This window comes from Oncorhynchus mykiss, chromosome 19, assembly GCF_013265735.2.
Source record: "Oncorhynchus mykiss isolate Arlee chromosome 19, USDA_OmykA_1.1, whole genome shotgun sequence".
NCBI lineage: Eukaryota > Metazoa > Chordata > Actinopteri > Salmoniformes > Salmonidae > Oncorhynchus > Oncorhynchus mykiss.
In genome coordinates, this window is record NC_048583.1 from 58,734,630 (window position 1) to 58,747,855 (window position 13,226).

General features: G+C 45.1%; 1 protein-coding gene across 6 annotated transcripts in view; it reads right to left on the reverse strand.

Annotated features, from left to right (window-relative positions):
- LOC110498199 (echinoderm microtubule-associated protein-like 1) overlaps positions 1–13,226 on the reverse strand; it is a 104,115-nt gene that overhangs the window by 24,821 nt on the left and 66,068 nt on the right. For all 6 annotated transcript variants that reach the window (XM_036955199.1, XM_036955197.1, XM_036955196.1 and 3 more), the window contains 2 exons: positions 9,748–9,880; positions 69–200 (listed from right to left, as the gene is read on the reverse strand). In XM_036955199.1, the coding sequence (XP_036811094.1) occupies positions 69–200; positions 9,748–9,880 (265 nt within the window). The remainder of the gene's footprint in view (positions 1–68; positions 201–9,747; positions 9,881–13,226) is intronic.

Consider the following 13,226-nt stretch of genomic DNA (forward strand, 5'->3'; position numbering starts at 1 on the left):
TGTGCCCTACTGAACACTACCCAGGTCTGGCTGTGAAGGACCAGTCATTGTTGTTATGCTAGCTGTACCTTTCGCTGGCTCTCTTGCCGCTGGAGTTGCTCCCGGTGGAGCCGGCACGGGTGCGGTTGCTCTTGGAGTCTCCGCTGTCTTTGCGTGTCAGCGTGCTCATCGTTTCGTTGGAGTTGGTTCTCCTCACAGTGCTGAGGAGAGATGGTAAAATGGACGATAAAACTACCCGATGGTGCCTTTTACAGCTGCTTAAAAGATATTGTCCAAGGAATTATGTTTCTAAGGCGCATAAAGGAGTACTTCTTTACTTGTCTGTAAACTTTTGAAATGAACACCCAAGATGTCTCTCTCTGGGGAAGAGATGGTAAAATGGATGATAACATGACTGAATGGAAAAAGAGAGAAGATAAAAAAACGTGAGCTGGCGTACACACACCAAAATGATTTTGTGTGGTGTTGACTAACGGAGAATAAACTATAATCTATCAAAAATAAAGAGAGTCACACACTCCATATATAAACTCCCAGTAATGTATTTAGTGTTTATTTGGTAAATACCCAATAAATGACTGGATGTTGATTTATGGAGTGTGTGACTCTCTTTATTGTGATAGTTTAAAAGAGAGAACAACATGAACTGTCTGGGGAATATCATTAAAATAGGCGGTTATTTAGCTGTTTCCCCCTCAGAGGGTTTTCAGATGCAAATCCTTCTGGAAAACATCCTCTATCATCTGAAACATCCAATACTTTTTTTTGACCTTTTAGCGACAAGGACAAGCATGGACCATACCAGCAAGCTATAAATACCAGTATCTGTTACGATCCCTCATATGTCCTTGTTAAGTACAGACCATCATAGAACACCAAAGGAAGGCCCTATGCTAGGAAACCAGATTACTGATCCATGACAGAGAGAGACCTTTCCCTCTCTTTCCGCTGTGGACACATTTGTGAGGGTATTAGAGGAGATGGTTGAAACATGTCAAAGGGCTGCCCATTCAAATGCCTGTACAAAGGAAGGGCCTTATCAGCAGTCCATTGGCTAGAATGGCTTCCAGGCTCAAGTCTAATCCGGCATACAAAACCAAAGTCCATTCACTCCTGCCGTTGGGGCTGATGTTATCCCTCTGAAACAGGGTCCGGGGATGTGTGTGTGTGTTGTGGAGGGGGTCTTTGTTAGTTGAGGTATGTCAGGCAGCAGGCACACCTCGATCAGGAATGGAGTTAATTAGGCCATGGGGGCTTTATTGAAATATTTTGCCAACGTTGGTGGGCATGGGAGCAGCACCTAATGTAGTTGATCTAATCAACACACACACGGTTACTGGTGAGACTGGATCTGGGGGGGTTAGGGCCAGACAGACTAGTGAGACTGGGTCTGAGGGGGGGGGTTAGGGCCAGACAGACTGGTGAGACTGGGTCTGGTGGGGTGAGGGCCAGACAGACTGGTGAGACTGGGTCTGGGGGGGTTAGGGCCAGACAGACTGGTGAGACTGGTTCTGGGGGGGTTAGGGCCAGACAGATGGAGAGACTGTTTCTGGGGGGGTTAGGGCCAGACAGACTGGTGAGACTAGGTTAGGGCCAGACGCGCGTGCACACACACTCACTCACTCACTCACTCACTCACTCACTCACTCACTCACTCACTCACTCACTCACTCACTCACTCACTCACTCACACACACACACACACACACACACACACACACACACACACACACACACACACACACACACACACACACACACACACACACACACACACACACACACACACACACACACACACACACACACACACAGGGTCTGGGGGGGTTAGGGCCAGACAGATGGAGAGACTGGGTCTGGGGGGGTTAGGGCCAGACAGACTGGTGAGACAGGGTCTGGGGGGGCATCCCTGTGGAACACTTTTGACACATTTGTCCATGACCCCCCCCCCACACACACACACACACACACACACACACACACACACACACACACACACGCACGGAGGGAAGGAGAGAGATTCATTCATTTGTTTATTAAATAATTCATTCCATTTAAAGTTAATTTAACCAGGATTGTCCAATCAGAAACTGTAGCCACTGCTTTCCAGGGGGAAAGATGTTTTATAATGAATGGTGTTATTCATTGTTCATGGAAATTATCTGTTAATTAAATGTCTCATTCATCTATGGGGGATGGGTAGCATTGAGGTAACATAATGAGCATTTAGGATGATGATAACGTAACAGTCTGGACACTCTCTAACCTGCTAGGAGGGGTTAGGGCCAGCCAGACTGGAGAGACTGGGTCTGGGGGGTTAGGGCCAGCCAGACTGGAGAGACTGGGTCTGGGGGGTTAGGGCCAGACAGATGGAGAGACTGGGTCTGGGGGGTTAGGGCCAGACAGACTGGAGAGACTGGATCTGGGGGGTAAGGGCCAGACAGATGGAGAGATTGGGTCTGGGGGGTTAGGGCCAGACGGACTGGAGAGACTGGGTCTGGGGGGTTAGGGCCAGACAGATGGAGAGACTGGGTCTGGGGGGTTAGGGCCAGACAGATGGAGAGACTGGGTCTGGGGGGTTAGGGCCAGACAGATGGAGAGACTGGGCCTGGGGGGTTAGGGCCAGACAGATGGAGAGACTGGGTCTGGGGGGTTAGGGCCAGACAGATGGAGAGACTGGGTCTGGGGGGGTTAGGGCCAGACAGATGGAGAGACTGGGTCTGGGGGGTTAGGGCCAGACAGATGGAGAGACTGGGTCTGGGGGGTTAGGGCCAGACAGATGGAGAGACTGGGTCTGGGGGGTTAGAGCCAGACAGATGGAGAGACTGGGCCTGGGGGGTTAGGGCCAGACAGATGGAGAGACTGGGTCTGGGGGGTTAGGGCCAGACAGATGGAGAGACTGGGTCTGGGGGGGTTAGGGCCAGACAGATGGAGAGACTGGGTCTGGGGGGTTAGGGCCAGACAGAACATTAGGAACACCTCCTCTTTCCATGACATAGACTGACCAGGTGAATCCAGGTGAAGCTTATCCCTTATTGATGTTACCTGTAAAATCCACTTCAATCAGTTTAGATGAAGGGATGAAGACAGGTTAAAGAAGGATTTTTAAGCCTTGAGAATATTGAGACATGGATTGTGCACGTGTTGCCATTCAGAGGGTGAATGGGAAAGACAAAATATTTAAATGCTTTTGAACGGGGTCTGGTAGTAAGTGGCAAGTGTACTGGTTTGTGTCAATAACAGCAACGCTGCTGGGTTTTTCACGCTCAACAATTTCCTGTGTGTATCAAAATGGTGCACCACCCAAAAGACATCCAGCCAACTAGACACATCCAGCCAACTAGACACATCCAGCCAACTAGACACATCCAGCTAACTAGACACATCCAGCCAACTAGACACATCCAGCCAACTAGACACATCCAGCCAACTAGACACACACAGCCAGCTAGACACATCCAGCCAACTAGACACATCCAGCCAACTAGACACATCCAGCCAACTAGACACATCCAGCTAACTTGACATATCCAGCCAACTAGACACATCCAGCCAACTAGACACATCCAGCCAACTTGACATATCCAGCCAACTAGACACATCCAGCCAACTAGACACATCCAGCCAACTAGACACATCCAGCCAACTAGACACATCCAGCCAACTAGACACATCCAGCTAACTAGACACATCCAGCCAACTAGACACATCCAGCCAACTAGACACATCCAGCCAACTAGACATATCCAGCCAACTAGACACATCCAGCCAACTTGACACATCCAGCCAACTTGACACATCCAGCCAACTAGACACATCCAGCCAACTAGACATATCCAGCCAACTAGACACATACAGCCAACTAGACACATCCAGCCAACTAGACACATCCAGCCAACTAGACACATCCAGCCAACTAGACACATCCAGCCAACTAGACATATCCAGCCAACTAGACACATCCAGCCAACTAGACACATCCAGCCAACTAGACACATCCAGCCAACTAGACATATCCAGCCAACTAGACACATACAGCCAACTAGACACATCCAGCCAACTAGACACATCCAGCCAACTTGACACATCCAGCCAACTAGACACATCCAGCCAACTAGACACATCCAGCCAACTAGACACATCCAGCCAACTTGACACATCCAGCCAACTAGACACATCCAGCCAACTAGACACATCCAGCCAACTAGACACATCCAGCCAACTTGACACATCCAGCCAACTAGACACATCCAGCCAACTAGACACATCCAGCCAACTAGACACATCCAGCCAACTAGACACATCCAGCCAACTAGACACATCCAGCCAACTAGACACATCCAGCCAACTAGACACATCCAGCCAACTAGACACATCCAGCCAACTAGACACATCCAGCCAACTAGACACATCCAGCCAACTAGACACATCCAGCCAACTAGACACATCCAGCCAACTAGACACATCCAGCCAACTTGACACATCCAGCCAACTAGACACATCCAGCCAACTAGACACATCCAGCCAACTAGACACATCCAGCCAACTAGACACATCCAGCTAACTAGACACATCCAGCCAACTAGACACATCCAGCCAACTAGACACATCCAGCCAACTTGACATATCCAGCCAACTTGACACATCCAGCTAACTAGACACATCCAGCCAACTAGACACATCCAGCCAACTAGACACATACAGCCAACTAGACACATCCAGCTAACTAGACACATCCAGCCAACTAGACACATCCAGCTAACTAGACACATCCAGCTAACTAGACACATCCAGCTAACTAGACACATCCAGCCAACTAGACACATCCAGCCAACTTGACATATCCAGCCAACTTGACATATCCACCCAAAAGACATCCAGCCAACTAGACACATCCAGCCAACTTGACATATCCACCCAAAAGACATCCAGCCAACTAAACACATCCAGCCAACTAGACACATCCAGCCAACTAGACACATCCAGCCAACTAGACACAACTGTGGGAAGCATTGGAGTCAACATGGACCAGCATCCCCGTGGAACCCTTTTGACACATTTGTCCATGACCCGACGAATGGAGGCTGTTCTGAGGGCAAAAGGAGGTGCAACTCAATATTAGGAAGGTGTTCTTAAATGCTTTGCAGATTCAGTGTATATCATTCTAGATCTATTGATTCAGTCTGGAGAAGGATCTTGATACGGCATCCATATTAGGAACTCTTCCACCCTCCCTCTTCTCCTCTTTACATCAATTTACTCTAGAGTCTTGTAGTCTCATCCATCCACCATCCCATTCGTCAGTCCAGGATTATGATAATTTGACTCCAGGCATAACCATCAGTGGAGGAGTGCCTTTTGTTCCCCTGACAGTAGTGATTGATTACCTGTGCTCCCCTTGCCCCAGTCAGCCCCAGTCAGTTAATCGGGGCCTGGTCTCTGAATGCCACGGCGGTGGGTATGGGGATGGCCGTGACAGCACTGTCCCTTTGTTTTACCATCCACGTAAAATGTCAGTGGCTCTCCCTTCTGAGGAGGGGATATTTATGCCAGGGCGGAAAAATGTGATGTGGCACAGACAGGCCAAACAGGAGACAGTAGTAATGCAGTGAAGAGAAAACAGGGTGGGTTTGTAGGAGACATAATGTGGGTTTGTAGGATACATAATGTGGGTTTGTAAGATCCATAATGTGGGTTTGTAAGAGACATAATGTGGGTTTGTAGGATACATAATGTGGGTTTGTAGGAGACATAATGTGGATTTATAGGATACATAATGTGGGTTTGTAGGAGACATAATGTGGGTTTATAGGATACATAATGTGGGTTTGTAGGAGACATAATGTGGGTTTATAGGATACATAATGTGGGTTTGTAGGATACATAATGTGGGTTTGTAGGATACATAATGTGGGTTTGTAGGAGACATAATGTGGCTTTGTAGGAGACATAATGTGGATTTATAGGATACATAATGTGGGTTTGTAGGAGACATAATGTGGGTTTATAGGATACATAATGTGGGTTTGTAGGATACATAATGTGGGTTTGTAGGATACATAATGTGGGTTTGTAGGAGACATAATGTGGGTTTGTAGGCGACATAATGTGGGTTTGTAGGATACATAATGTGGGTTTGTAGGATACATAATGTGGGTTTGTAGGAGACATAATGTGGGTTTGTAGGATACATAATGTGGGTTTGTAGGATACATAATGTGGATTTGTAGGATACATAATGAGGGTTTGTAGGAGACATAATGTGGGTTTGTAGGCGACATAATGTGGGTTTATAGGATACATAATGTGGGTTTGTAGGATACATAATGTGGGTTTGTAGGATACATAATGTGGGTTTGTAGGATACATAATGTGGGTTTGTAGGATACATAATGTGGGTTTGTAGGATACATAATGTGGGTTTGTAGGATACATAATGTGGGTTTGTAGGAGACATAATGTGGGTTTGTAGGATACATAATGTGGGTTTGTAGGATACATAATGTGGGTTTGTAGGATACATAATGTGGGTTTATAGGAGACATAATGTGGGTTTGTAGGCGACATAATGTGGGTTTGTAGGATACATAATGTGGGTTTATAGGATACATAATGTGGGTTTATAGGATACATAATGTGGGTTTGTAGGATACATAATGTGGGTTTGTAAGATCCATAATGTGGGTTTATAGGAGACATAATGAGGGTTTGTAAGAGACATAATGTGGGTTTATAGGAGACATAATGAGGGTTTGTAAGAGACATAATGTGGGTTTGTAGGAAACATAATGTGGGTTTGTAGGAGACATAGTGTATGTTTGTAGGATACATAATGTGGATTTTTAGGAATTATAATGTGTGTTTTTAGGGGACATAATGTGGCTTTGTAGGAGACATAATGTGGGTTTGTAGGAGACATAATGTGGATTTGTAGGAAACATAATGTGGGTATGTAGGAGACATAATGTGGGTTTGTAGGAGACATAATGTGGGTTTGTAGGAGACGTAATGTGGGTTTGTAGGAGACATAATGTGGGTTTGTAGGAGACATAATGTGGGTTTGTAGGAGACATAATGTGGATTTGTAAGAAACATAATGTGGGTATGTAGGAGACATAATGTGGATTTGTAGGATACATAATGTGGGTATGTAGGAGACATAATGTGGATTTGTAGGACACATAATGTGGGTATGTAGGAGACATAATGTGGGTTTGTAGGAGACATAATGTGGGTTTGTAGGAGACATAATGTGTATTTGTAGGAGACAATGTGTCGACTTAGTGGACTAATCAACACCACATTTGGGATGATTTCCTACGTTGTATGATATTTTTGTTATGGTAGAATTGTGTATTTCAATAGTGTCCACGTATTGAGCTTTAGGTTACAACTGACTTTGACTACGTTTAGCTATTCATACTGCCAGCTGGCAGCAAACAAGAACAAATGATGGTTGTCTGCTTGGAACAGAGTCATTACTGTTTTTAAAGGATAAATTAGTCAACACTAAAACACTAGGGTTGGTTTTACTCAAAGCAAGAAAAAATACTGGTGAAAGATGTTTCATAAACTGACCCTATGTCTCATAAACTGACCCCATGTCTCATAAACTGACCCTATGTCTCATAAACTGACCCTATTTCTCATAAACTGACCCTATGTCTCATAAACTGACCATATGTCTCATAAACTGACCCCATGTCTCATAAACTGACCCTATGTCTCATAAACTGACCCTATGTCTCATAAACTGACCCTATGTCTCATAAACTGACCCCATGTCTCATAAACTGACCATATGTCTCATAAACACTCCTCATGCCTCATGCCTACCTCCTCATGCCTTTTGCACACAATGTATATACAGTGCCTTGCATAAGTATTCGGCCCCCTTGAACTTTGCGACCTTTTGCCACATTTCAGGCTTCAAACATAAAGATATAAAACTGTATTTTTTTGTGAAGAATCAACAACAAGTGGGACACAATCATGAAGTGGAACGACATTTATTGGATATTTCAAACTTTTTTAACAAATCAAAAACTGAAAAATTGGGCGTGCAAAATTATTCAGCCCCCTTAAGTTAATACTTTGTAGCGCCACCTTTTGCTGCGATTACAGCTGTAAGTCGCTTGGGGTATGTCTCTATCAGTTTTGCACATCGAGAGACTGACATTTTTTCCCATTCCTCCTTGCAAAACAGCTTGAGCTCAGTGAGGTTGGATGGAGAGCATTTGTGAACAGCAGTTTTCAGTTCTTTCCACAGATTCTCGATTGGATTCAGGTCTGGACTTTGACTTGGCCATTCTAACACCTGGATATGTTTATTTTTGAACCATTCCATTGTAGATTTTGCTTTATGTTTTGGATCATTGTCTTGTTGGAAGACAAATCTCCGTCCCAGTCTCAGGTCTTTTGCAGACTCCATCAGGTTTTCTTCCAAAATGGTCCTGTATTTGGCTCCATCCATCTTCCCATCAATTTTAACCATCTTCACTGTCCCTGCTGAAGAAAAGCAGGCCCAAACCATGATGCTGCCACCACCATGTTTGACAGTGGGGATGGTGTGTTCAGCTGTGTTGCTTTTACGCCAAACATAACGTTTTGCATTGTTGCCAAAAAGTTCAATTTTGGTTTCATCTGACCAGAGCACCTTCTTCCACATGTTTGGTGTGTCTTCCAGGTGGCTTGTGGCAAACTTTAAATGACACTTTTTATGGATATCTTTAATAAATGGCTTTCTTCTTGCCACTCTTTCATAAAGGACAGATTTGTGCAATATACGACTGATTGATTGTCTTATGGACAGAGTCTCCCACCTCAGCTGTAGATCTCTGCAGTTCATCCAGAGTGATCATGGGCCTCTTGGCTGCATCTCTGATCAGTCTTCTCCTTGTATGAGCTGAAAGTTTAGAGGGACGGCCAGGTCTTGGTAGATTTGCAGTGGTCTGATACTCCTTCCATTTCAATATTATCGCTTGCACAGTGCTCCCTGGGATGTTTAAAGCTTGGGAAATATTTTTGTATCCAAATCCGGCTTTAAACTTCTTCACAACAGTATCTCGGACCTGCCTGGTGTGTTCCTTGTTCTTCATGATGCTCTCTGCGCTTTTAACGGACCTCTGAGACTATCACAGTGCAGGTGCATTTATACGGAGACTTGATTACACACAGGTGGATTGTATTTATCATCATTAATCATTTAGGTCAACATTGGATCATTCAGAGATCCTCACTGAACTTCTGGAGAGAGTTTGCTGCACTGAAAGTAAAGGGGCTGAATAATTTTGCACGCCCAATTTTTCAGTTTTTGATTTGTTAAAAAAGTTTGAAATATCCAATAAATGTCGTTCCACTTCATGATTGTGTCCCACTTGTTGTTGATTCTTCACAAAAAAATAGAGTTTTATATCGTTATGTTTGAAGCCTGAAATGTGGCAAAAGGTCGCAAAGTTCAAGGGGGCCGAATACTTTCGCAAGGCACTGTAGATTTTTTTTCTTCTACTATGTTATTGACTTGTTTATTGTCTATTGTTTACTCCATGTGTAACTCTGTGTTGTTGTCTGTTCACACTGCTATGCTTTATCTTGGCCAGGTCGCCAGCCTACCTGGTTAAATAAAGGTGAAATAAAAATAAATAAATAAACTGACCCTATGTCTCATAAACTGAACCTCTATCAGGTCACGTGGTCAGGAAAACTGCTGGATTTAGGCCTACCAAAAGGTAATGGAAGCGATTTTACCTCTTGGTTGCTGTTGCAGCAGCATCCTTCCTGGAGCTGGAGAGGGACGGTAGCGTGCCACCACTTTTCTTTGGTAGGACAGTGCCGTTGTTGACCGTGGGCCTTAGAGGGAGGGCAGCCATCATGGGTCTGGCTGTAAAACAAACACACACAGTAGCACAGAGTAAGTGGGGCTTTGCATTGAACCAGCTGCAACTGATGATCTGCCCTGAACCAGCTTCAACATACAGAAAATACCCACTCCTCGAAGGTGACTAGCTGTTGGGAACTGTCATAGTCGGGTGTGAAGTGAACGAACCAGAAATGTAAAGGCAATAATTTATAGGAAAGGTTGAATACAATGCTTTGGAAACATCCCATCGTTGTCATTAAAATCCGATGGCATAATAACCAGAAACGGATAGAAATGATGTAATTATAACATCATTTTAACCGGTTTTGCCAAGTTTGCCCCACTGGAATTGATCACATGGAAGCATATCCAATACAAGACACTTCCACTGGTCTTCTGACCTCTGTCGTTTTGAACGGAGTTGAAAGTCAATAAATGGCCCTCGACCAAGAGATGTACCACTAATAGACTGATGGAAAATGGGACTAAGCTGAGTCCCATGGCGTACCATGGCGTACAGTGGGATGACGTACTGAACGTGGCAGAGATGTTTAACTCTTGAACCTGATTAGAACTTAGCAGAAGAGTGTGTCAGTATGTCTTTACCGGATCTAGTCCCAAAAAATACTGATGATGGAAGAAAAGCCCACTCAGGGTTAGGGTTATATGTAATATATACAGTATACAGTATACTTCTCCTAAAAAACCATGACATTTGTGAAGAGGGCACGACAAAGCCTATTCCTCCTCAGGAAACTAAAAAGATTTGGCATGGGTCCTGAGATTGCATCACTGCCTGGTACAGTAATTGCTCAGCCTCTGACCGCAAGGCACTACAGAGGGTAGTGCGTACGGCCCAGTACATCACTGGGGCTAAGCTTCCTGCCATCCAGGACCTCTACACCAGGAGGTGTCAGAGGAAGGCCCTAAGAATTGTCAAAGACTCCAGCCACCCCAGTCATAGACTGTTCTCTCTGCTACCGCATGGCCAGCGGTACCGGAGTGCCAAGTCTAGGACAAAAAGGCTTCTCAACAGTTTTTACCCCCAAGCCATAAGACGACTGAACAGGTAATCAAATGGCTACCCGGACTAATTGCATTGTGTGCCACCCCCACCCCTGCTGCTACTCGCTGTTTATTATCTATGAATAGTCACTTTACTCCTACCCCCACACATTGACTCAGTATTGGGTTACTTGTTTTACTTTACTTTATTTAGTAAATATTTTATTAACTCTATTTTCTTATAACTGCATTGCTGGTTTAGGGCTTGTAAGCATTTCACGGTAAGGTGTAACAAAAATCAATCAACCTTTTGTGTTATTGAAAAATTTACATTTTTATATTTGACCAATAAAATGTGATTTGATCATCAGCCTTCATCAGCCTTCATCATCAGCCTTCATCAGCCTTCATCAATAGCCTTCATCATCAGCCTTCATCATCAGCCTTCATCAACAGCCTTCATCATCAGCCTTCATCATCAGCCTTCATCATCAGCATTGATCATCAGCCTTCATCATCAGCATTGATCATCAGCCTTCATCATCAGCCTTCATCATCAGCATTGATCATCAGCCTTCATCATCAGCCTTCATCATCAGCCTTCATCAATAGCCTTCATCATCAGCCTTCATCAATAGCCTTCATCAATAGCCTTCATCATCAGCCTTCATCAACAGCCTTCATCATCAGCCTTCATCAATAGCCTTCATCAACAGCCTTCATCAATAGCCTTCATCATCAGCCTTCATCAATAGCCTTCATCAACAGCCTTCATCAACACCTTTCATCAATAGCCTTCATCATCAGTCTTCATCAACAGCCTTCATCAATAGCCTTCATCAACAGCCTCCATCATCAGCCTCCATCATCAGCCTCCAACTTGACTAGTCTGCTGCAGCTGAAACATTGTGTACTGTATATTGTATGTGGACGCAGGATTAAAGAACAGGAGCGGCATATGGGGTCTGCAGACTTCTGTTCTTTTATTAGAAATCCTGCCTCTATATGTGCAGTCAGTCACTCTGCTAGAACATCACTCACACCTTGAGTGACTCCATTCTAACATCATCACGGGCCCACTTAACTCCCTCAGCATTATTGCTAACAGCACTGATAAGGGTTGCCAGGCCTGTATTTGTATGGATGGCAGAACAGTGACTATAAAATATTTATCACTGCAGATAAAGCTGATGGGGTTTGTTATATGCTTGCTTGGCCCTGCTGGAACGCAAGTGTATGCGTGGTTGCATGTGTGTGCGTGGGTGGGTGTGTGCGGGTGTGTGTGTGTTTGTGTGTGTGTGTGTATGCAGTAGAATCACTCTTGGCAGGGCATACTGGCAGAAGATATAGCAGAATTAGACCAAACAGACACACCAGGCAGAGAGAGAGAGAGAGCAAAGAGAGAGAGAGAGCAGAGAGAGAGACATCAGAGATAGAGAGACAGAGAGAGAGTAGGAGAGAGCAGAGAGCAAAGAGAGAGAGAGAGAGAGAGAGAGAGAGAGAGAGAGAGCAGAGAGAGAGAGCAGAGAATGAGAGAGAGCAGAGAGAGAGAGCAGAGAGAGAGAGAGAGAGCAGAGAGAGACAGAGGGAGAGAGAGCAGAGAGAGAGAGAGAGAGAGAGAGAGAGAGAGAGAGGGAGAGAGGGGGAGACAGAGAGAGAGAAGAGAGAGAGAGAGCAGAGAGAGAGAGAGAGTAGAGAGAGAGAGAGAGAGATGACTCATACTCTCACAGCCAAAATATGCATCATGTGACTAAATTCAGCTACAAAACTAGGTGCACTGCGAATTATGATGTTCTCACTGTTGTTGTCTGTGAATTGTTGCCACATAATATGATTTAGTGTGGGTGTCAGCACATGCTAGAATTAAGGAAAAACCATGCAAGTGTTTCCACAGCATACCACCTCTCACCCACTCTGTGTGACTGGAATGGCATGCAGTCTGGAGCACCACCAACATCAGAATGCTCTCCATTGACCGTGTCACAGTAGACACCAGTGCTCAGTAGACACCAGTGCTCAGTGGACACCAGTGCTCAGTGGACACCAGTGCTCAGTAGACACCAGTGCTCAGTGGACACCAGTGCACAGTGGACACCAGTGCTCAGTGGACACCAGTGATCAGTAAACACCAGTGCTCAGTAGACACCAGTGCTCAGTAGACACCAGTGCTCAGTAGACACCAGTGCTCAGTAGACACCAGTGCTCAGTAAACACCAGTGCTCAGTAGACACCAGTGCTCAGTAGACACCAGTGCTCAGTAAACACCAGTGCTCAGTAGACACCAGTGCTCAATAGACAGCAGTGCTCAGTAGACAGCAGTTCTCAGTAGACACCAGTGCTCAGTAGACAGCAGTTCTCAGTA